The sequence below is a fragment of the Salvia miltiorrhiza genome, unplaced genomic scaffold, assembly GCF_028751815.1.
Source record: "Salvia miltiorrhiza cultivar Shanhuang (shh) unplaced genomic scaffold, IMPLAD_Smil_shh original_scaffold_462, whole genome shotgun sequence".
In the NCBI taxonomy this organism is placed as follows: domain Eukaryota; kingdom Viridiplantae; phylum Streptophyta; class Magnoliopsida; order Lamiales; family Lamiaceae; genus Salvia; species Salvia miltiorrhiza.
Window position 1 is genome coordinate 133,317 of NW_026651554.1, and position 22,735 is coordinate 156,051.

At 34.2% G+C, this 22,735-nt stretch overlaps 2 protein-coding genes and 1 long non-coding RNA gene across 4 annotated transcripts; 1 reads left to right on the forward strand and 2 right to left on the reverse strand.

Annotated features, from left to right (window-relative positions):
• Positions 1-2,575: 2,575 nt before the first annotated feature.
• LOC131004817 (protein ARV 2-like) lies at positions 2,576-9,294 on the reverse strand. 2 transcript variants are annotated; one of them, XM_057931573.1, is made up of 13 exons: positions 9,109-9,294; positions 8,069-8,135; positions 5,565-5,732; positions 5,219-5,375; positions 5,081-5,128; positions 4,897-4,986; positions 4,738-4,783; positions 4,553-4,635; positions 4,355-4,449; positions 3,986-4,052; positions 3,576-3,651; positions 2,991-3,173; positions 2,576-2,899 (listed from the first exon to the last, which is right to left on the reverse strand). In XM_057931573.1, exons 4-12 carry the CDS (start codon positions 5,345-5,347, stop codon positions 3,070-3,072), a joined length of 738 nt encoding a protein of 245 aa, XP_057787556.1. In that variant the 5' UTR covers positions 5,348-5,375; positions 5,565-5,732; positions 8,069-8,135; positions 9,109-9,294; the 3' UTR covers positions 2,576-2,899; positions 2,991-3,069. The 2 variants fall into 2 exon arrangements, with proteins under 2 accessions (XP_057787556.1, XP_057787555.1); XM_057931572.1 differs by having other exon boundaries at positions 4,738-4,786; positions 9,109-9,293.
• Positions 9,295-12,114: 2,820 nt separating this feature from the next.
• On the reverse strand, positions 12,115-17,228 carry LOC131004818 (WRKY transcription factor 18-like). Its single transcript, XM_057931574.1, has 5 exons — positions 17,089-17,228; positions 16,937-16,996; positions 14,370-14,645; positions 14,057-14,173; positions 12,115-12,581 (listed from the first exon to the last, which is right to left on the reverse strand). Exons 1-5 carry the CDS (start codon positions 17,152-17,154, stop codon positions 12,234-12,236), a joined length of 867 nt encoding a protein of 288 aa, XP_057787557.1. The 5' UTR covers positions 17,155-17,228; the 3' UTR covers positions 12,115-12,233.
• A 2,104-nt stretch (positions 17,229-19,332) lies between these two features.
• Positions 19,333-20,616, forward strand: LOC131004819 (uncharacterized). The gene is made up of 3 exons (XR_009095112.1): positions 19,333-19,379; positions 19,485-19,538; positions 20,172-20,616. It is a non-coding gene; the product is annotated as an uncharacterized LOC131004819 (long non-coding RNA).
• Positions 20,617-22,735: the final 2,119 nt, after the last annotated feature.

A 22,735-nucleotide genomic window follows, 5' to 3' on the forward strand; every position in this document is an offset into this window, starting at 1 on the left:
TAATATTTGTGTGCGAATGCGTCTATTCCATAATAAATATGGTGATACTTATTTTTCGCAAGTTGCTAATCTTTTACTCCATATTTTCTTTTCTGCATTAGTTAATTATAAGCTGTCATCTTGTTTATCACTCGCATATGCAATATATTATAGTATATGCAAAGGTGAAGAATACCGATATGTCGTAAGCTGGCAATTATAGTTGAGAACTTTAAAATCTTGTTGGAAGATTGGGTATTTATATTTGAGTTTGGTAAAATACCAAGGAAATACTATAATGGAACCTTTTATGCTTCCAATTTACGTAATCCTAGGTAATTAGTGCATTCTCGTGTACGAGTTGGTGCCTTGGTGGAGAAAATATTATAATAAAAATCTTACTGGGTAGAATTAGAAATGTTCAACATTGATAAAACTTCCAAAAAAAGTAAAAAAATATGGGTTAATTGCATGAAAATACACGAACTTTAGTCGCAATTTCATTTTGCACATGACTTTTGAAACTTACATTTTTCATCATGAACTTTACATTTGTTCCAAATTTTCCTTAAAATTGAGCTCCGGCCATTTTGATGCTGAGGTGGCGCCTATATGGCAGCCGGAAGTGTGCCATTTAAACAACCGGAAACTTGTAGGAAAAACGACGTCGTTTTTTAAAAGCTTAAAAAAAATAATAATAACCACCTCCACCATAGCCGCTACTAGGGATGTCAATCGGGCCAACCCACTCGATTTCGGGTCAGCCCATTCGGTTTCGGGTTATTTTCGGTTCGGGCTAGTCGGTTTTTTTATTTTTCGGGCTAAAATTTTTCGACCCTAACCCTAACCCACTCGGTTTCGGGCTAGCCCGTTCGGGCCTGCAAGTTTTACGATTTTTTTATATGTTTAATTTTTGTATAGATAATCATATTCTTGTAATAAAAATATGTCGTATTTTTTAAATCAAAATATTTCACTTTATTTTAGATACAGTGTTATTTTAACATAAGTTTACATAATATCTAACATTAATTTCGTTTCTAATAAAAATTGTATATAGATTTAACATAAATGGCTATCTTTCTTTGACTTAATTTATATCATAGATGTTTGTTATTAACCGTTAAAAAAATCAAAACATATTCTACAAGCTTCAACATGTTATTATCGAATTAAAAAGTAAAGTATTAAAGTTTAAAAATCAATTATTAAGAATATGTTCGGTTAATCGGGCCAACCCACTCGGTTTTCGGGCCAACCCTATCGGGCTCGGGCTATTTTCGGTTCGGGCCATTCGGGCTAATTTTTTTTCGGGCTAAAAATTTTCAGCTCTAACCCACCTTTTTTATCGGTCTATTCGGGTCGACCCGTCGGTTTCGGGCTTTTTTGACATCCCTAGCCGCTACCACCACCTCCACCCTAGCCGCCTCCACCATAGCGACCACCACTGCCTCCTGTTTGTGGCCTATCATTTGCATAGTTAACCTTCACTGTACGACCATGAAGTTCCTGAAGGTAATTTCAAAAGAAGTAGTAACTGTCAGTAGTTAGATTAAGAAACTACAAGAACACATCTATTAGAAACTAGAAGAATCAGAGCAGTGCAAACAAAACCTACTGATCCAGAGCCTGGATGTCAGCTGATGCCTCCTCGGCAGAAGTAAATGTAACAAACCCAAATCCTCTGGATCTAGGGTTTTTGGGAGAGAGAGCTGTGAGATTGAGGGAGCTAGGGTTTTCAATCATCAATGCCGTCAAGAACAATCACCCCAATCAAATTGGAATTTTGGGAGAGACAGCTGTGAGATTGAGGGAGCTAGGGTTTTCAATTTGGGTATTTTGTTGGGTAGATGGTCATAATAGAGAGAGAGAGAGAGAGAGAGAGAGAGGATGGCGCCGGGCTGGAGAAGTGGCGACGCCGGTGACCGGCGTTGTATGTGCAGCGGCGGTCCGCGACCGTGCGCGGCGATGGAGAGAAGTAGAGAGAGAGTCTGGCGAAGGGAGAAAAGAGAGAGAGAGAGAGAGAGAGAGAGAGAGAGAGAGAGAGAAGTGGATAGGCAGAGAGAGAGTATTAAAACGATGTAGTTTTTGTGCCACATCGCTTTAATTAATGACGTGGTACATACGCGTGGCAAGTTTAAAGACACGTCAGCTTTCCGATGGCCGGAGCTCAATTTTAAGGAAAATTTGGAACAAATGTAAAGTTCATGATTAAAAATGGAAGTTTCAAAAGTCATGTGCAAAATGAAATTGCGACTAAAGTTCGTGTATTTTCATGCAATTAACCCAAAAAACAATATCTCATCATACAATTATACTTTTTTTTTTATCGGACAAAGTCATGTTAGATGTTAGTAGTTAGTTCTCCATCCACTCCAAGAACCACCTTATCTCTCCCATTCACCAAATCCACCTTATATCTCCAATCTCCAATTCGCTCCCAAGAGGGATCGAACCCGGGTCACTTCACTTAAGTGAGGACCTGGTGGCCAGTGGGCTAAGCCCCCTGGTTATCATACAATTATACTAATTATGATGCAGACAACGTTTAGTTCAAAGAAATTAATCTTGATTTTTAGGTAGGAGTCCAGGATGCTTATTATGTTAGAAGATTGATGCTATTATTATGGCTGGACCATCTAAAAAATCATAGGGCAAACCTTTTTACAAATTGTAAAAACAAACCAATAGTAAGACCAAAAATGGTGTTCCAAATCTGAGTTGGAAGAACAAGAGAGAGAGAGGATGAGGAAACAGAAGAGCCACTAATTTACGGTGGACTGCCCTCAATTTACCAATGTGTCGACAAAATTCTCAGCCTAGTTTCTGCATTTCAGCAGATGTCTACAACATAGAAGTACAAATTTACGGCCAGGATCAACAAGAATAGCAGCATATCTTAAGCTTTTTGCACCATTCACTGTAAAATATTAAAGAGCAAATATAACATCTCAGAAATGATTGAATGGGATAAATTAGAGCCTAAAGAAATAAATGTCAAGCCACTTTACCTCGAGGAGGGGATATTGATTAATGGGAACACCAAACTGCTCGATGATTTCTTCGCTGATGCCATGCCATTTCTGTCACTCAGCCTTGGAGGACGAATGCTTTGTTCTGACTGGCGAAAAACTTCATACCATGTGCCAAGGCACACACGAGCAAGCATCTCACAATCCCTGAGTTTGTGATCACTAGTTTAACATAAGGTCAATCAGCACGATGGCACTAGATTTGCAATAGCTAAATGAAGTAATTCATATTGCAGGTGATGTAATGGTTTTTCTTCATAGGATATCATCATTTCATAGACAGACATATACATCTAGCTCAAGTATTAAGCATATTATCATCCCCGACTCAGAACTACAGACCATTAGTATGCTAGGCATATTTGATGTCAATGGTCATTTAACAAACAATTGTGCTCATGCAAAGAGCGATGTTTCCTTTAAGAAACTTTGTGTTGCATATAGGTGATTTAAAGTCAAATAAATGAATCACATGAGTAATCTGTAACAAACACAGGGGGTCAATATTATTCATATCATGTTGTTATGCATGAATTCTATTTAATATCAATATATATCACACACCTTTTAAAGCCACAGTGTTGGATGATAAGACAAAAATGTCAATGATTAAAATCACAGAGGAAGGGAATTCCCAGACCTACAAAATACAAATTTGGGTTAAACAAAACACAGAAATCTATACATTGAAATTGCAACAAAATTACTTTTGAAATAGAGAATTACAAATTGCCAAAACATGATCAATTTGAACTTGTACTTTTTTCCAAAAATCACCAACTTGGAAAATTTTACAATGTTTGGATAGTTCAGTGGGCAAGTTGTAACATCAAATATATATGTGTGAGAAAAAAAGTACAAATTGGGTTATTGTTCGGGGGAACTTGATCATTATCCTTCATTAGTAATGAAGGTCATATCAGGTAAATCGTAAATGTAGAAATAAGCTTAAAGGAATAATAACAGCAAGATACCATCATGGCCAAGAGAAAGATCTTGAAGTAACTTGAAACAACAACGACAAACAGCATTTGTTTCCACCTGCCAAGTAAAGAGGCATGCTACTTAATTCCTGCAACTTCTTTCTTGCAATAAGAAGACCAAAATAAAGACAAGAAATCAGGTAACATGGGACACTACTTAACTAACATAGTTATCCCGCTTGTTCAGAAGGTTGCATTCATATTTATACAGAGTATCATATACTTGTATAACTGTGGCCATATCAATAAAGAGTTAATGTAATATTTGCTGATATTGTGAAGAGTACCTAGCACGATGCAAATAATTAGACAAACTTTAGGAAGATATTTACAAAAATTACGAGCTAGGTAAATATTTACCCATGAAATCTAGTCGCCACACTGAGAAGCTTTCTTGTGCCACAGAACAACACACAAAGAAATATGAGGTTCCCAGACGTTGCACCAGTCAGCATCTGGGGAACACCCACCATCAAAATACAGAGTCAAGTCAAAATATGTCGCCAACGGTCAATTTAAAGCACAAAGTAACGTATACTATAACTTTCTAATTCAAACCTTTCCAAATTCCAGCAGAAATGATGTAAAACTCACAGGCATAGGATATTCCTTCTCATTTGTGCTCAAAACCCACATTTTGTCTAGAGCAGCTTAAGGCAACACATATACTCTTATGGCATTCAAACACACAAAGTCATCATTCAGAAACTCATAAAAATTTACAGCACTTAATCACAGGATACAGATATCCAACATACCATACACCAGAACCAATTTCCACAACAAGCTCTGCTGGAGGAAACAAAAATGCATTTAAAAATGATAAGTAAAATCCATTTGTATAACAGTGCATAAACACTTGCTCAATAAAATAACAATGTGAAGGGATTATATTATAGTACCTCAAAATTTACAGTCTCTTTACTGAACATATTGTAGAATACATGTCTATACGCTTTGGGCTTGTGCAGAATCAAATCAAGGATGAGAATCTGAACGTAAACACAATAAGAAAATGACACATGAAAACAAAATACATCGTATATTCAAATATTTGCATTATATACTCTTCTTTGATTCAATTACCATTACTTCACACTCGATGTACCCATCAGCAACGGCCTTGCAATTTCCCTAAAATTAATCCCGACGAATTATTGAATAACTGATAAGGTAAGAAAATAATAACGCAATTCGAATAAGCCAAAGAAAATGATGAATTACGCATTTCACAAGGCGAATATTTCCTGGAGAATACTGAATGTAGAGAGTTTTGACAGGGAACCCACACTGCACACATCGGAAGTCAGTAGTAGTACGCTCCGCTTCGCCAGTAGTATCACAGCTCGCCATTATTGGTTTCAGAGTAAACCCGGTTAAACTGCAACATGATCCAAGCGAACAATTCAGATAATTACTATTCAATAATTTCATTAATAGATCGAATCAAACAAGAATTCAGCACATTAATTTCCTTTACAAAACACTCGTCACTAGAATTATTTTTCCCAGTAATTCATGCGCAATGAAGAACTTGTTCGCAACTCGCAAAAATGGATTAGCATCAAACCTCGAAAGGCTGAATCCGTGAGATGTCGGGAGGCTGAGACAGAAGATGAATTAGAAGGCTGCCAGCACAAGCAAACCAGTTCCAGAAGAATTCACGGCGACGCAGGCGCGCCGGCGAGGCAGAGACGATGATTAGGGCCTGGGGTTTCCAATTTGGGAATTTGGAGTCCTGTTTTTCAATTGATTTAGTCAAGTGAAAGTCAACAATTTAGGGGTGTCGATCGATTCGGGTTCGGTCCCGAAATTGCCATATTTCGCTAACCATTCTCGAACCGTTTTAGGTATTAGTTACTCAATAACCATTTCGATTAATCGATTCGATTATTTGGACATCCGAAATATCCATTTAAAAATTAAAATTAAATGCAACGATTTTAATACAAGATAATTAAATGATTTTCAATATATAAACATTATGAAAACTCTAAAAATAATATCAATAAGTGTCTCCTAAAACATGAAAAGTATTTATATGGCTAAACTGATTTATACTTCAAAAATGAATTAAAATCGCCAAAACGATTTTAATACAAGATAATTAAATGAAATAACTTCCAATCAAACAATTAAATGCAACGATTTTAATACAAGATAATTAAATGATTTCAGAAGCTCGAATGATGAAGACGAGCAAGAATTCTAATGTTTCAAGCCTCTTCCCCAATCACCAGCAAGTGCGCCCCTATTTCCTCTATCTTCTAATCCTAAAAGATTTGACTCTGATCTTGTGGAGAAGAAGGATAAGAAGCACACAGCACACAATGCATACAAAAGCTACAAATTGGTGCAAAGTCGCATTTCCTCATAAATTTAATGAATCAGAGCGGGTGTATTAGTTCAAGACTTATGTAAATTTTTAATATCTCACACGGATTCTTCATGATTTAGAATGAATTTTTGGTCGGATTTTTAATGAATTACTAAGAATTTGTCGTGATTTTCTCGGAGTTGAAATCCACAAAGCCAGCGTCGTTGCAAGCACGCGAGCGTTGGAGAACCAGCGATCGCTGAGGCCCAGCGACCGCTAGTTAGTTAAAATTCCAATACCCAGCGATCACGGAACCTTTTGCTTAGTTTGTTTTGGCCTCTCGGTGCTGTATTTTTATATTTCCATTTTTTTCTTGTGCTGTCAATGTCTTTCCAATTGTTTGGAGAATCGTGTAGCACTGCCTTGCTTGGACAGTTGATGATTACAACATTTTTTTTTCGAGACATGCAGGCAATCGTGGTTGGTTGACTCAAACAGAATTGCTACTAAAATTAGGAGTGCGTCTGGTGCAATTGATCCACAAGAAATCCAGTGGAAAAGTAACCCGACGAAAAGTTACCCAAATTGCCATTATGTCATGGACAACAGTGATGTATATTGTTTTTGATGAAATATTTCTGAATTGACATGCTATTTCTCATGTAATATGTCTGTTCAAAATCATGCCTATAGCTGATTGAGTGCATCCTATATAATTTAGTCGCGTAAAAAAGTTCCCCACCGTGCATTATCATCCTAATGGACCAACAGTTTAACCGATTTTCATCATTGCAGGCCCCTCATGCGTGGCCGGGATTGCCTTCTTCATCCCTGATATCCGCGTGCGCTGGGATCCTGTCGGCGCTGGCTTCTTCGAGCCGCGGCCGCTGGATCCCAGTCGGCACTGGCATTTCATGATTTCCGAATTCTCGTGGTCCAAGCTTGGATTTGTTCATGCCTATTTTTTGAATGAAATCCATGGAAATCAGTCCAATGTTAAAATTCGTAGATTTTTAAATACACCCAGATTTTCATAGAGTTTTAAAAGTCTTGAACGAATACACCCAAATTTTTTATAGACTTTTAAAAGTCTTGAACGAATACACCCAGATTTTCATAGACTTTTAAAAGTATTGAACGAATACACCCAGATTTTAAAAGTATGTAGAAATCTATTAAAGATTCAGAAATAAATTAAAATCAAACTTGCCGGGCGGCGGACAGACAGCGAAGTGGCGCGGCATCGTGGCGGAGCTGCGTCGCGGCGTGGAGTGGACTGATTCAGATGTCGAAGGCCAAGGAGTCAGGGACGTTGCCGCGCTCGCGCAAGATGTACCGGACGTGCAGGAGAGCGGCGGCGGACAGAGGGCGGCCAATGGAGGCGGCGAACGGCGTCGGACGATCGGAGAGGGGAAGGAGACCGGGATTTGGGAAGAGGGAAACGGAATGGGTCTATGAACTGACGGCTGTTGAGGTGTAGGGTAACAGGGTTAATTTTTAATTTCTACCAATTAATGATTTCTACCACATTTCAATACAACACGTAAGGAAGTATGAACACATGGGATATATCACTTCAACTGTGCACAGGAACATAAACTTGGCATATTGCTATATGCTCACATCATAATCTCATTCATAAATCATAGCGTATGTAAACACGTTGGACATAAAATAACTTTCTCAATAAATAACTTAAAACATTTTCTTGTGGAATTTAAACTTGAAATAAAGGATTTTTCTTTATTTTTACCCACCTCAAATCCTTGGTAGTAAACTTGACTAATGCTTAACTCGGGGATAGAGATCCTAATTGCGCCGCACCTAGTCACATAAATACGATTACTTTAATATAGGTCTTACTAAAACTTTAACTAAAATTCTATAGAACAATCAAACTAATATAATTACTTCAATATCTTTGAGCAAAACTAATACAGTAACTAACCATTACTCTAATCAGAATAGTTATGAAATTAAACCAATTCTGAAACAATAAATCTAACGTACTGAGTTCTTAAAAAGAACCATGAAGTCTGCTATGTAGTAAATTAAAAGAATTAGAACTTGTTAACAAATACAACTTTTAATCATTTTTTTTAATAACGATAATGAAAATTATAAAGTAAAATAAAACATAAAAATAAAGGAAACACTTCTCCATCCTAACTCTACAACCAGACGGCACATATATGCTCCACTAACAAAACAACTATAGCAGTATGAGTTCAAAACAAGATATTCATAAATCTCTATTTTCCTTATATATTAATATATCTAACAATTGCTTCAAACTTGTGTATTATAAACTCTATCCATATATAATATAATCTGACTTCGACTTCATCAAAATCCAAAATAACTTAAAGTCATTTAATTGATCAAATTCGCAGGCTATCACGTGAAAGAGAAATAAATTATAATGACTATTAACTATAATTTAATAAAAAATATTATAAATTCAAAACAATTAGTTTTAAATTAAAATTATCGCCAAAAGAAATTTTCCCAGTTTATTGAAATCAGGACTAATTGTGAGACATTTTAGAAAATATAAACTAGTAATAGGTAGTCTCAAAAGGAATAAATTCAACCAACCCAAAAATATTTATTTCAGTTTACAAACTTTTACTTTCGTAAAGACAAACAATACCAATATTAAGCAAGTAATTTCTCTCCTGAAAATTTAGAAGTACTTGAAAAATCATAAGAATTCAACTTCATCAGGAGACTAATTCGAATCATACTGAATTTGGGATTAACTCATGAATGTTAAGAGGGTTAGAATCAATCTTACAAGAATTCTTGATTTCCTGGCAGCAACTAAAACTTGAATACTTGAAGAACTTAAGCACAGAGAATTTTGAGAGCTTTTGAATGGTTGTGAAAAGAAAAGAAGATGTCAGAATATAAAGTTGGAGAATGAGGATTTTTAGACGATCAGTTTGTGAAACCGTTTGTGCAAGTTTTCAGAAAATGAGAGGGAGTCGGAACGGTTTTCACACGTTCATAGCGATAGGAACGTTTTCTTTAATAGAATTATCGGAACTGTCTACGGAAATACTGATGTTCTGATATATTATAAGATAAAATTAAAGTAGGTCATATACCTAGCCTGCTAACACAAACTAAAGCCCAATATTTTATATACAGCAAATTAATACATCCTAAGGCCCAAATAAAAATAATACAGAAATATTTATTATCAACTCAATAATAAAAATCCGATCTAGGCGCAATTTCGAACTTCCTGAAATCCCCTACACATAAAATCAAGAATAAAATATAAAGAGACTATTTTCTCGAATTTTAATAAATCATAAAATCATAAATAATAATAATAATAATAATAATAATAATAATAATAATAATAATAATAATAATAATAATAATAATAATAATAATAATAATAATAAAATGTGGGATGTTACACCCTAGGTAAGGGTAATGGTTAATCAAATATCTAAACCAAACACTAACTAATGGATTCACTTAAGTGAATCCCTTTCCAAGCCCTAAAAAAGCCCAACCAAACATAGGAACAGAACAAGATGAATGGAACAACAAAAAAAAATGTGTGGGATCATATTGTTTGTAGTGTAAAATCATTATCAAATATAGAAACAGAACAAGATCAATGGAACAACCAAAAAAGAAAACAGAACAAGATTATTGAGACGAAGGGAGTGCTATAATAATACTATAAATTTTATTTTTTAAAATAAATTCAAAATATGTCTAAAATATCGGGTATCATAATCCGACTCGCTCTGAGTCGAGTATCAAGTACCCTAATTATCCTATTTAGACAAGAAAACTAGCAAATCGTTAAACAATATTCCATAGAAAAAAATCAAGACAAATTGAATTTTTTTTTCAACTTTGTTTGACAAGAAGAGAGATACTCCCTAGAGCATTTGCCATATGAAAAATGCCATATTGTTGTTGAGTCCGTTGACCTGAACACCCGATGTAGCTTCAATTAAAAATTTAATAATGACTATGGAAGCTATGAGAACTTTCGCCTTTGTTGTCGGCGCTTCCGCTGCAGCCGTTATTATCGTTGTCGTTGCCATAGGGAGTGGAATTGTTGTCGCTGGTGTTGCCATAGGGAGTGGATGAACAGTTAAAAGTGAGTAGATAAGCAAGTAAAAAAGGTAGAGAGATAGGAGGAATAACAACTTAAATGCAAGAAACAAGTACTATAATTTTGAGGAAACCAACACCTTATATTAGTGATGTCCACCGGTCGAAAATCGTCGGTTCCGAGCCTGAATCGGCAGTTCACAGTTCACTAGGAAGGTGAACCGTAACCGGCATGTGAAGAGGTAGAGAAGGACTGGTTTTGGGCCTTGAACTGACAGTTTTCGGCCGGACCGACAACCGTCGATTCAAGTGCCGAACCGCCGTTCTTTTTTTTTTGGGGGGGGGGGAGGGTTCCTATGTATTGTGTATATTTTTCTTATAAAGTTATACTCCCTCCGTCCCAAACGAAATGTCACATTTCTTTTCGGCACGGAGATTAAGAAATGTGTATAAAGTAGATAAAGTGGGTTGGTGAAAATTATTTAAATATTAAGTATAGAGAGAGAGTGTATTGCCAAAAAAGGAAACATGACATTTCGTTTGGGACAGCCCAAAAAGGAAAACAGGACATTTCGTTTGGGACGGAGGGAATATTATTTAATACATTACATGTAACAAAATTATTGAAAAAATAATAAGTGAAATAAAATTATAACATATTTACATCGAAAATGTGATAAAATTAGCATTCTTATTAAATTCAAAGTAAAAAAAAAATTACAATTTATATGTACAAATAAATTACAATCTTCAAATTATAAAATTAAACAAGTAAATTAGGCTTACTAAATAACTTTACTAGTACTACACTAATAACTACTTTTAAATTTGAATATAAAAAAATAAAATTTATAAAACTAAAAATCATCGGTTTTGGTTTCGGTTCCAAATTTTCGGGCCCAAAATCGAACTTGGTGTTTCACGATTTCGATTCCAGTTTGAATTCATGGTCAATGGTTCTGCGATTGAATCGTTGACCGCGGGCCGATTCATTTGGTTTCGATTAGCCCTAGACGTCACTAACGTCAAATGTTAAGCATTAAGTATCGAGAGCCGAGCATCGAGGGTCAAGTATTGCAAAACTCTCTGTGTGTGTGTGAGAGAGAGAGCTATAAATGTTTTAGTTTATTTAAATTATATTTTTATTCAGAGTATAAATGTCATAAATAGGTATGACTTATATACTTTAATTTGTGTGCGTAAAGCTCATATAATCTAATTTTACTTGATTCATATTTCATTAAAAAAATTAAATTATTATTAAGATTTAAAATATTCAATCATATATTTTATCAGTTATATATGTAAAATAAAGGTCTCCTTATGGTTAATACTACGTACGTTCAAAGTGGAAGATAAAAATAATAGAACGAATAATCGAACATAGAGTCTGTTTCATATTTGCTTTAAGCCTTCAACTCTGCACCTTTATTTTTTTCATTTAGGGTGCGTTCTCTTTGATTGTAAATTTATCATAGGAAAATGAGGGTTAAACGAAATTTTACCCTTTGAATCATTTCTTTCTTTTCCCTCATTTTCTACTTGACCATTACTCATTCCTCATTTTCACTACAAAAATGGTGTGATAATATTATCACACCATTTTTGTAGTGAAAATGAGGAATGAGTAATGGTCAAGTAGAAAATGAGACTCATTTTCTCATGATAAATTTACAACCAAAGAGAACAGTACCTATAAACTTATATTCTCAGCATATGTGATATGTATCAATAGAAATGATGCTATGTATCCGAAAACACCTATAACATAGTTAACATTGCCTCTACTATAAATAGCCAAAATTTCATAGCAAATCCAGAATGAGATTGAGACGTCTACATTGAAAAACCTATAGAATTAGAAATATTATTAGTGTCGTCGACAACAGCAGTTGTTTCCGACAATATAACCTCGTCCAAAATTCTTCCCGTTATGGCTGCAGCCAACGCTGTTGTGAAATTGTGATTTCTTGTCAAAGAAGAAGCCATTTTTTCAACCAAAAACTGATGGATTTCATCACTTGCACCTTGACTACTTTTGCTACAGTACTCATCACCAGTTGTTGTAGCGCCGCCGCATGGAGATGGAGCTCCGCCATCGGCTGGAGCAGGGCGGCTGTGGTGGTGGTGTTGGCCCTCATATGTGGCTACTAAGATACTTGAATCGTCTACACTCCTTTGCACCTACAGATAGGCGACCAGATTAATTTTGGTTCAAAATTAATAGGCCTAAAACCCTTTTAAAAGCCTACAAAAACTAAAATTCAACACTTATATACAGGGGAGATTAGATTTCTCTTAAGTAGTATTGTAATATCCTTAATTACTATAATTAATATTAAACACAAACTACAAAATTGCATATGTCAATTTAAATTACAGACATCATTAATATTACTATATAAATGCATGCAATTCTCAAAATTAAGATGCATGCTTAAATAAGAAATAAGAACAATTTTTGATATATGAATTTTATATAGAACACGTATGAATTCGCTGTATAAAGGTATGAATTGTGAAAAATAAATTTTTGCTACCTTTGAGATTCGGACTCAGGACCATAAATCCATCCAACAGGATTACGAATCAACCGTAGATCTTGATGATCTAAGGGCTGAAAATGATTCTTATTTTATATCTTAAGAAATGCTCTTATTTTATATCTTAAGAGGTTCAAGAAAGAACCATAAATAAAAAAAGAACGGAGAATCATTTTCAGCCATTCGATCATGAAGATCTACGGTGGAAGCATCATCTTGTTGGATGAATATAGAACCTGAGTTCGAATCCTGAAGGGAGCATTTTTTTTTAAATTTTTTTAGTGCATTAATTTTAACAGCGAATACATTAATTTTTACAGCGAATGCATTAAATTTGATGGTTCTCCCATTCTCACAAATAATATAGTTCTCTCTAGAACCACACCCATACTATATATATATATATATATATTGAGATCTAGTGAGAATGTTATATTTCGTGATAAATGAGAATAACGAATAAACCAATATAAACCTACGAATAAGCTACATGTAATGCGCAAACAAAATATGCAGTTAATGTGGTGAAATTTTCGCCCCCTCCAAAATTTAAACTCCGATAAAATTTTGCTCCATCTAGATAAATTAATATCAACTACAGAATTTGAATTTTTTTTGTTTCAGATGTAATTGTCACTCTTCATATATATATAATACAAGTATTTTCAAAACTCTTAGTTATTAATTATTATTCTAAATGACGTTAATTTTAGAATTTATATGTATTAGAGTTGCTCTCATTAACTCTCCTCATTTATATTTTTCATTAAATAATGATTGTTTCATGAGTGATATATAACGTTTAAGTATAAATTATTTTTATTAATTAATACGGGAGTAGTTACAAAAAAGATTTAGGGGTAGGGTAGAAATCATTCTTATATTTAAAATGTAAATATATTACATAGTTTAATTACTTTTGAAAATATATTAATCTAATTAGTATCCCGGTCAATCAAACTTGACAATCTTATTTATTACACTATTAAATAAGTCTATTTATTATATATAATACTCCATTCTTCCTTGAAAAAAATATCATTTTTTTCATTTTCGTCTGTCTTTTAAAAATATATCACGTCTATACTATATATTATATAGTGTTAGTGTTTGTACCTTCTTCTTGGCGGGGCAAGCCGGGGCGAAGGAGCACTTGTAGTAAGCTCTAGGAGACGGATTATCCCTCGTTACCTTTTGTCCATATTTTCTCCACTGGTATCCATCCTTCACTACCTATATATATATATATATATATAATTTCATCAATAACAAATTTAATTTCTTGTTATTTCACCCTCAAAACAAAAAGGTAATAATTAATAATAATAATAATAATAATAATAATAATAATAATAATAATAATAATAATAATAATAATAATAATAATAATAATAATAATGAAAAATTAATTAAGTAGGAGAGCTCTCACCAGACTGACATCAGATGGATCAATTCTTACATAAACTCTTGAAATATTTGATTTAATCACGTTTGGCAAATCAGCAGAATGAGTGGGTGAAATATTTTGGAGATGTTGATTATTAATGTCGTCGGCTTTCCTCTTCCTTGTTCTTGACAGCTCTTCCTCCTCGTACTGCATCTGCTTAAAAAATTCAGACAAATTTCTGCTCACAATTGTCAGCATATTTGACAGCTTCTTGTTCTCGGATTTCACACGACACAATTCTTGGATCAGTTCATCATCCTGCAAATACATTATTTTTCTATAACTTGTCATCCAATGTAATGATATCATGAGAAAGAGAGGGATAAGAAAAGACGGAAAATTTTTATCATCTCCATCTTTTTATGTCCCATGTTCTCTAAGGTAGTTTATCACAATAATTCTTCTGAAAAAATATTATCACACTAATACTCAATGATAATATTATCATAAGTAAAAATAAGGGAAAATAAAATACCCCAATTTTTATCAATCATGTAAGAAATATTATATATCCAATTTACAGACTATATAAAAAGAATGAAAAACATGTGAAAAAATATATATATTATCCGTTCTTTTTCATTAAAATGCACCTTAGGATGGACAAAGAACTTTGTAAGAGGAAGTGACACTAGTTTTAAAAAAAAAGTTGTTGAGTGTACGTATTGGAAGTGGAAAAAAAAGGTTATTAAGTGAATTGAGAGTGGTGAAAAAAATAAAAAATAAGGGTAAATGAAGTATTTATAAATAATGAGGTATAATTCAACAATAAGTAAAAAAATCTTTATGAACGACCTAAAAAAAATCTTTCATGAATGAAGGAAGTAATAGATAAAATCACATATAAAATCGGAACATTTGACTTCGGCTAGGTCATTCATTCACATTGGAATCATCGATTTTCTTTGTATGGTTTGAAAATTTGGAGTATTTTGAAATTATTGCGGGTATCTAGGCAAAAATAGGACGAAATAAAGTTTGATTTTCTTCTTATACTTGAACCAATTTCATATGCTGCAGCTCCATGTTAATTCATACTTACAAACATTTATCTATACATTACAAATCAAGGAAAACTTATAATACTCCCTCTGTTCCATTAAAAATAGCTTGTATTTTATTTTGGACTGTCTCATTATAAGTGGCTTGTTTCATAAATGATACTTTCTCCGTTTCATTAGAAATGTCCCATTACTTTTTGGCACGAAAATTAAAAAAATGTGTAGAAAGTAGATAAAGTGGATTGGTGAAAATTATTTAAATAATATTAAGTATGGAGAGAGAATTTACTGCCAAAAAAAGAATAGGACATTTGTAATGTAACGTCCCATTATGAAAAGTGAGACATTCGTAATGGGACAAAGAGAGTAAAATTTAATATATAAAAAAGTGTAGGTTCTACCACTTTCCACCTTCTCTTTACGTGCAATAAAATAACTGGCCACTTTTAGCGCGATTGAGGGAGTATCGATACTTTTCACAAGAATCTAGAGAGAAAAAGGAGGAGAGAGACAGCCACTATCATTCTATTACGCGTTGAGGCATCTCTTTGCAATTAAATAAATTTATCCCGCTTTAAAAAATAAAAAAATAAAATTATCCCTCGTGTGACAAAATCGGCATTTTATTTTGAGGCTCAAACAGTATGTTCAATGAAATGTTGAATGAATTTAATTAAAAAAGAAAAAAGAAACCAAGTTTTAAAAAATTATATGCAAATTTTAGCATAAAGTCCCTTGTCAGATGCGGATCAAAACTCAATGATTCTTCACTTCACTTGTTACACATTTACATAGAACCACTCCTACCCATCATGAAATCATGTTCATAGTTGATGTGGTTATGCTACATCAAAGAGAAAATTAATTAATCATATTTAATTTCAATTAATTAACTAAAAACTCAAAAGCTTATATCAATAATCTGCAAGAATTAACTAAAAACTCAAAAGCTTTATATCAATAGTCTACAAGATTAAGTACACAAATTATTTAATATTAAATAATTATGATAACTATATGCATATTGCTTTCCCAGAATTTCTTTTTTTAAGAATTCATTTACATGCTTATAGCTTGTAAAATCACAATAACAATTAATGATTTAAAAAACACATAATTTTATAGCAATTCTAATATTCATATCTATTTTTTTTATTAACAACTAAATTAATGTTAAACAATGATTTATAACCACAAAAAGATAACTGAAGTCATTAAGCAAAAAAAAATGGTGAAAATCATTAAAATGGCAAAAAAAAGACAAAAAAAAAAGTGAGTTTATGCAGCCAAATTAATGGTGAATGTGAACTTGAAATTAAACTACAACTAAAATGATTGTTACATATAAGATTATGAAAAAAATAAGTTAGGGGTTTGGCAAACACTTTGAAGGAGCATATATAAACTCCTAAACAATTTAAAAATTATTATAAAAAGCTTATAATCTCAACCAAACACTCTCTTAATCCACTTACCTAAACCTTGCTTAATTAATAATTAGGCCCTAATTAAGGCATTTTATAAATATTATCCAAAACACAAATATACCTGAGCGTCTTTGAAAAGGGACTTCATTTCTCGGAGACTAGTTTCTTCGAATCCCGACTTCTGAATAAAGAAAGCGTTTAATATTTAAGCATATATAATATATTAATATCTGAGTTTAATTTACGATTCAAAATAAATGAAAATCTTCATACCGGAGCTTCATTAGGGTTCGAGTTGAGATCAATACTAAGGGCTGAGGCTTCCAAATTATTTTCCATTTGGAATTTGCAAGATTAATTTGGAAGTAAATGAATGGAATGAGTTCTTGTGTGGAGTAGACGACATATATATATATATATATACCAAGGAAGATGTCATGAAAGTCTGATTTTGGAGATAATTCTTAAAGAAAGATGTCATGAAAGTCTGATTTTGCCATAGGAAATTGACAAGAAATTCATGAAGCCTAGAAAGTCATGGTTGAAAATTGAAGTAGCTGTTCTAGAATTTGTCTTATATGCCGTACTTTATCGATAAATAATATTTCATTCGTCCTCATAAAATGTATTCAATTTGTTATTTTCGTCCGTACTCATAAAATGTTATATACTAATTAACTCACCATATCAATGAAATAATTATGACGATGAGGAATTGTGTTCTTTTAAGTAATTTGATAATCGTACTTATATTTGTTAAAGCGCAAATACAAAAGTAACCTGGTCGTGCATTTTTTTATTTGTAACTATTGGGTAGTTGATTTGTAAAGGTTAGAACTATTTTTTTTTTCCCCGTGAAATCACTGCATTAAATGTATAAAGTCACCATTTTCTCAAAAAAATAAAGTCATTGTATTCGTGAAATAACTGCACCAGAAAAAATGAAATTTGATCCCTTATACTTCCTCCGGCCCACCTTTATAGTCTCTTATTCCTTTTTTAAGTTTTCCACAATATAGTCCACTTTCTAAATTAAATTAGCATTTTTTTTAATCAAAGTAATCTTATTTAAATATAGTCAAACATAGAATAAATAAGGGCACAATTGAATAATTACATATATTTTGTATTTTCCAAGTACTATTTGAATTTTCCAATCAGTATTTATTGTATTTTCTTAATATGTATGAAAAAGTGAAATGGACTCTGGGGGTGGGACGGAGGGAGTAAAATTTAAACTTAAGGGTGTATTTACTTTCATAGAAAATGTTAGAAAAAGTATATTTTCCATCATTTTCACATATTTCCTATGATGGATAATTTTCTTCGGGCAGGCTGGAAAATTTATTCGGGCAGCCCCTTTTCACTCATTTTCTCACAAATGTTGGATAATATTATCCTATTGGGAGGGTGTGAAAATATTTTCCAACATTTCAATTTGTTTATCCATCTATTTCTAATAAAGTAAACACATGATAAAAAAAGGAGAAAAAGATAATATTATCTCACCTTTTTTTATCCATCATTTTCAAATGAAAATTTTACTACCAAAGTAAACACACCCTAAGTGTTGCATCATCATAAATGTTGACGAATGATGATGCATTAAGAACTTCGAAGGGTGCTCATCTTCTCAATTTAAATAAAATGTCTAATTTAAACTTCCTCCTTTGATTATTTGTATTGAAATGTGATCCTCATTTAGTATAATCTCGACCGCTAAAAAGGACAGTTAATTTCAGGATACAAATCATTTTTTATATGTAGGATTAATTATTAATTATTACTTAATGCACAAACTTTCATATTTTTACGATTTTAATATTTGAAATGTTGCAATAGTGTAATCATGAACTTTTTGTTGAAAATCAACACCTCCTATTTTTTGGTTTTTCAATCATAGAAAAGTTAACATGTCAATCGTAATATTAAATGAATCGAAAATATTGTATTATAATTGCAAAATATATAAGTGAACGTCATGCATTAACAATTAATTGATATTGTTGTGTGATATTTCAAATATTGTGTTAAAATTGTAAAATAAACGAAAGGTCATGCATTAGCAGTTTTTTTTTTTTTTTTTTTTTTTTCATCGGGCAAAGTCATATTAGATGTTAGTAACACTACAAAAAAACGCGTAATTACCGGCGAAAATTACCGGCGGCGATTTTGCCGTCGGTAATTAACGGCGGCACGGCGGCGGCATTCCAGGCGACCCGAGCTTTCGAAATTACCGGCCAGTTACCGACGGCAAACTCGCCGCCGTTAACTAGCGACGGCGACGCCGCCAGTAAGTTTCGAATATATAATAAAACATTAAATTAACACAATTACCGACGGCGTTTATGCCGTCGCTAGCTAGCGGCGGCAATTGCCGTCGGTAATGGCCAATATTAGGGCACGCGTAACCTCCTTTTTTCACTTTTGCGTAGAACAGATCCCCCCACCCCCCCGCCGCTTCGCCCCTGCTACTGCTGCCTGCTGCTTCCACCAGCCGACCACCGCCGCCGACAGCCGCCGCCGAACCCCGCCGCCGACCGCCGCCGTGCCCAGCCGCCCAGGTAACTCTCTTTCTCTCTCTCTCTCTCTCTCTCTCTCTCTCTATATATATATATATATATATATATAATTTTTAAATTTTGACTTATATTATTAATTTATTTTAGTTCGACGATTTCGTTTCGCCGCTTTCTTCACGACACCCGCCGGAAACCACCACCGTACGCTCTCTTGTTTAATTATTTATTTAATTATTTATGTATTTATATGTTAATTAAATAGATTTATTTGTTATATATAGTTAATAATTAATTTATAATTGGCTTTGTTTATAAATAAATTATATGAAGCATGAATAATTTTAAATTATATCAATTGAAGCATGAATAATTTTAAATTATATTAATCAATTAGTATATGTTGTCAGTTTAATTTTAAATTATGAAGCATGATTAATTTTAAATTATACTATTAATTTTAATCAATTTAGTTTAAGTTGTTTGTTAGAATAATTTATATATGTTGGATAATATTGTGGGATAGATTTAATCAATTTCTTAAGGATCTTCTTCCTTTGGGATAGAAATTGATTATTTCTTAAGGATCTTCTCCCAACACATGATTGTTTTTAATTTAATTACCATGATTTTTATTGCTTTTATTTGTATTGTATTATTGCTTCGACATTGGGGGGCCGGGTAGACCTAGTATAGGCTTAGTAAATTAGGACCACTATGGTCACTATAGTTGCTGGTAGAGTCGAGCACTTGGTAGTTAGGATAGTGGGGTTATGCTGTCGAAATTTTGTTAGATTTCAAGTAATTTATTATATTTTATTTGTTTTTTTCAATTAGAATTTGCAAGAATGAGTGATAATCGTACGTGGATGTACGCGAGATACAATGATCGTACTGCATTTGAAACGGGGCTTGAGTTTTTCCTTGAGTGGGCGTTCAATCAAACGGCGTACACAGATGGACAAGGTAACATTAGGTGCCCGTGTAAGAAGTGCAAGAATCAAGCGTATTTAGATGTACCTACGGTCAGAAAACATGTTAGTAGGCGTGGATTTGTCCTGAATTACAAAGTTTGGGTTTGTCACGGGGAAGCACCGCTGTATATGCCGAGAGAACATGCTATAATGAATGAGGATGATGGATTATACAATAACTACGAAAGGATGGTGCATGACCATGCTGGACCTAGTAATTATCAAGATCCTCCAAATCTGGAGCAGCCGCCCAATAATGACGCTCAACAGATTTATAACATGTTGGATGCAGCGGATACTCCATTGTACGCAGGATGTGACACATACACACAATTAAGCTGGATGACTCAATTCATGAGCATAAAGACTGAAAGCCACATGTCAGAGAGGACTTACAATCAGATGTCTTCGATGATGAAAGCTGCTTTACCAGAGGGTAACAACTGTCCAGAAGACTTCTATAGTACGAAAAGAAATCTACGTGGTTTGGGTTTGCCAGTAGAGAAGATCGATTGCTGTGTTAATAACTGCATGTTGTATTGGGGGGAAACTAGTGAGCTACATAGTTGTATGTTCTGTGACCAATCACGATATAAGGACAGCTTGCGTGCATCTGGGAGTCGCAGAAAGAAACAAGTGCCCGCCAAACAGATGCACTATTTTCCCTTGACGCCCCGATTGCAAAGATTGTTTGCATCTCCTGCAACTGCTGAACATATGCGGTGGCATGCGACCTCCACAGACGATGGGATAATGCGCCACCCGGCCGACTCTTCGGCATGGAAACATTTGAATTCAGTCTTTCCTGGATTCGCCGAGGAGATCAGAAATGTGAGATTGGGCCTCTCTACAGATGGTTTTGCCCCATTTGCACAATCAGGGCGTCAATATTCTTCTTGGCCAGTTATTGTCACGCCGTATAACCTGCCTCCGTGGTTGTGCATGAAAGAACAATTCATGTTCCTCACAGTCCTCGTGCCTGGCCCATCAAACCCAAAGATGAAGTTGGACGTATTCTTACAGTCATTGATACACGAGTTAAAATCTCTGTGGGAGGTTGGTGTGAACACTTACGACATATCGTTGAAGCAAAATTTCCAGATGCGAGCAACTCTGATATGGACTATCAGTGATTTTCCAGCGTACGCTATGTTGTCTGGGTGGGGTACAACTGGGAAATTGGCATGTCCACATTGCATGGAGAATACAGAAGTATTCACTTTGCCGATGAGTGGAAAACAATCGTGGTTTGATCATCATCGGAAGTTCTTACCTCCTAACCATGTGTTTAGGAGAAACAAATTAAAACTTCATTCTTGAGGAATAAGACATGCAATGTTGGTCCACCAGAACAAAGATCAGGAATACAAATCTTGAATCAAATCGAGGGGTTAGGCTTCGTGAAGGTTACCGAAGACTTCGATGGCAGGAACGCTCAACTCGCCAAATATCAAGATGTAGGGTGGAAAAAGAAAAGCATATTTTGGGATCTACCCTATTGGAGACATCTTTTGATTCGACATAATCTGGATGTCATGCACATTGAGAAAAATGTGTTTGATAACGTGTTTAATACTGTCCTGAATGTGAAGGGGAAGACAAAAGATACAGAAAAATCTAGAGAAGAATTGAACATCTTCTGCAAGCGGAAAGAGTTGAAGAAAGTGGATGGAACTCGAAGGTATCCGAAATCATGTTATACGCTTGACAGGGAAGAGAAGAAGATCTTACTTCAATGGATCAAGAGTCTTAAGTTTCCCGATGGGTACGTGTCAAATATTAGTAGATGCGTTGACATGAACGCCCTGAAGATGCACAACATGAAAAGTCACGACTGTCACGCGTTCATGCAAATCCTTCTGCCTGTTGCATTTAAAGAACTTCTTCCTAAGAATGTTTGGGAGGCAATTACAGAGTTAAGTTTCTTCTTCAGAGAATTAACATCCCGCAACGTGGCCATATATGACATGAGAATACTGAGTGAGAAGATAGCTGTTACTCTTTGCAAACTTGAGCGTATCTTCCCTCCTAGTTTATTTGATTCAATGGAGCACCTACCAGTTCATTTGGCAAATGAGGCACGATTGGCTGGTCCAGTGCAATATCGGTGGATGTATCCTTTTGAAAGATATTTGAGGACATTAAAAAATCATATAAAAAACAAAGCCAAGGTTGAGGGGTCCATCGCCAATGCATACTTACTTGCAGAAATGTCAACCTTCTCTTCGTTTTACTTTGAAGATCAAATATCTACAAAGTGGACAACTTTGCCTCGCAATATTGAGATGCCCGTTGCTGAAAATGATGATCCTCTTTGTCTCGCCATATTCAAACCTATTGGGCGTTCACTTGGCCGAGGGACGAAGAGATACATGGATGAGCGCGAATGGCTTGCTGCACACATGTATATTTTGAGCAATTGTGCAG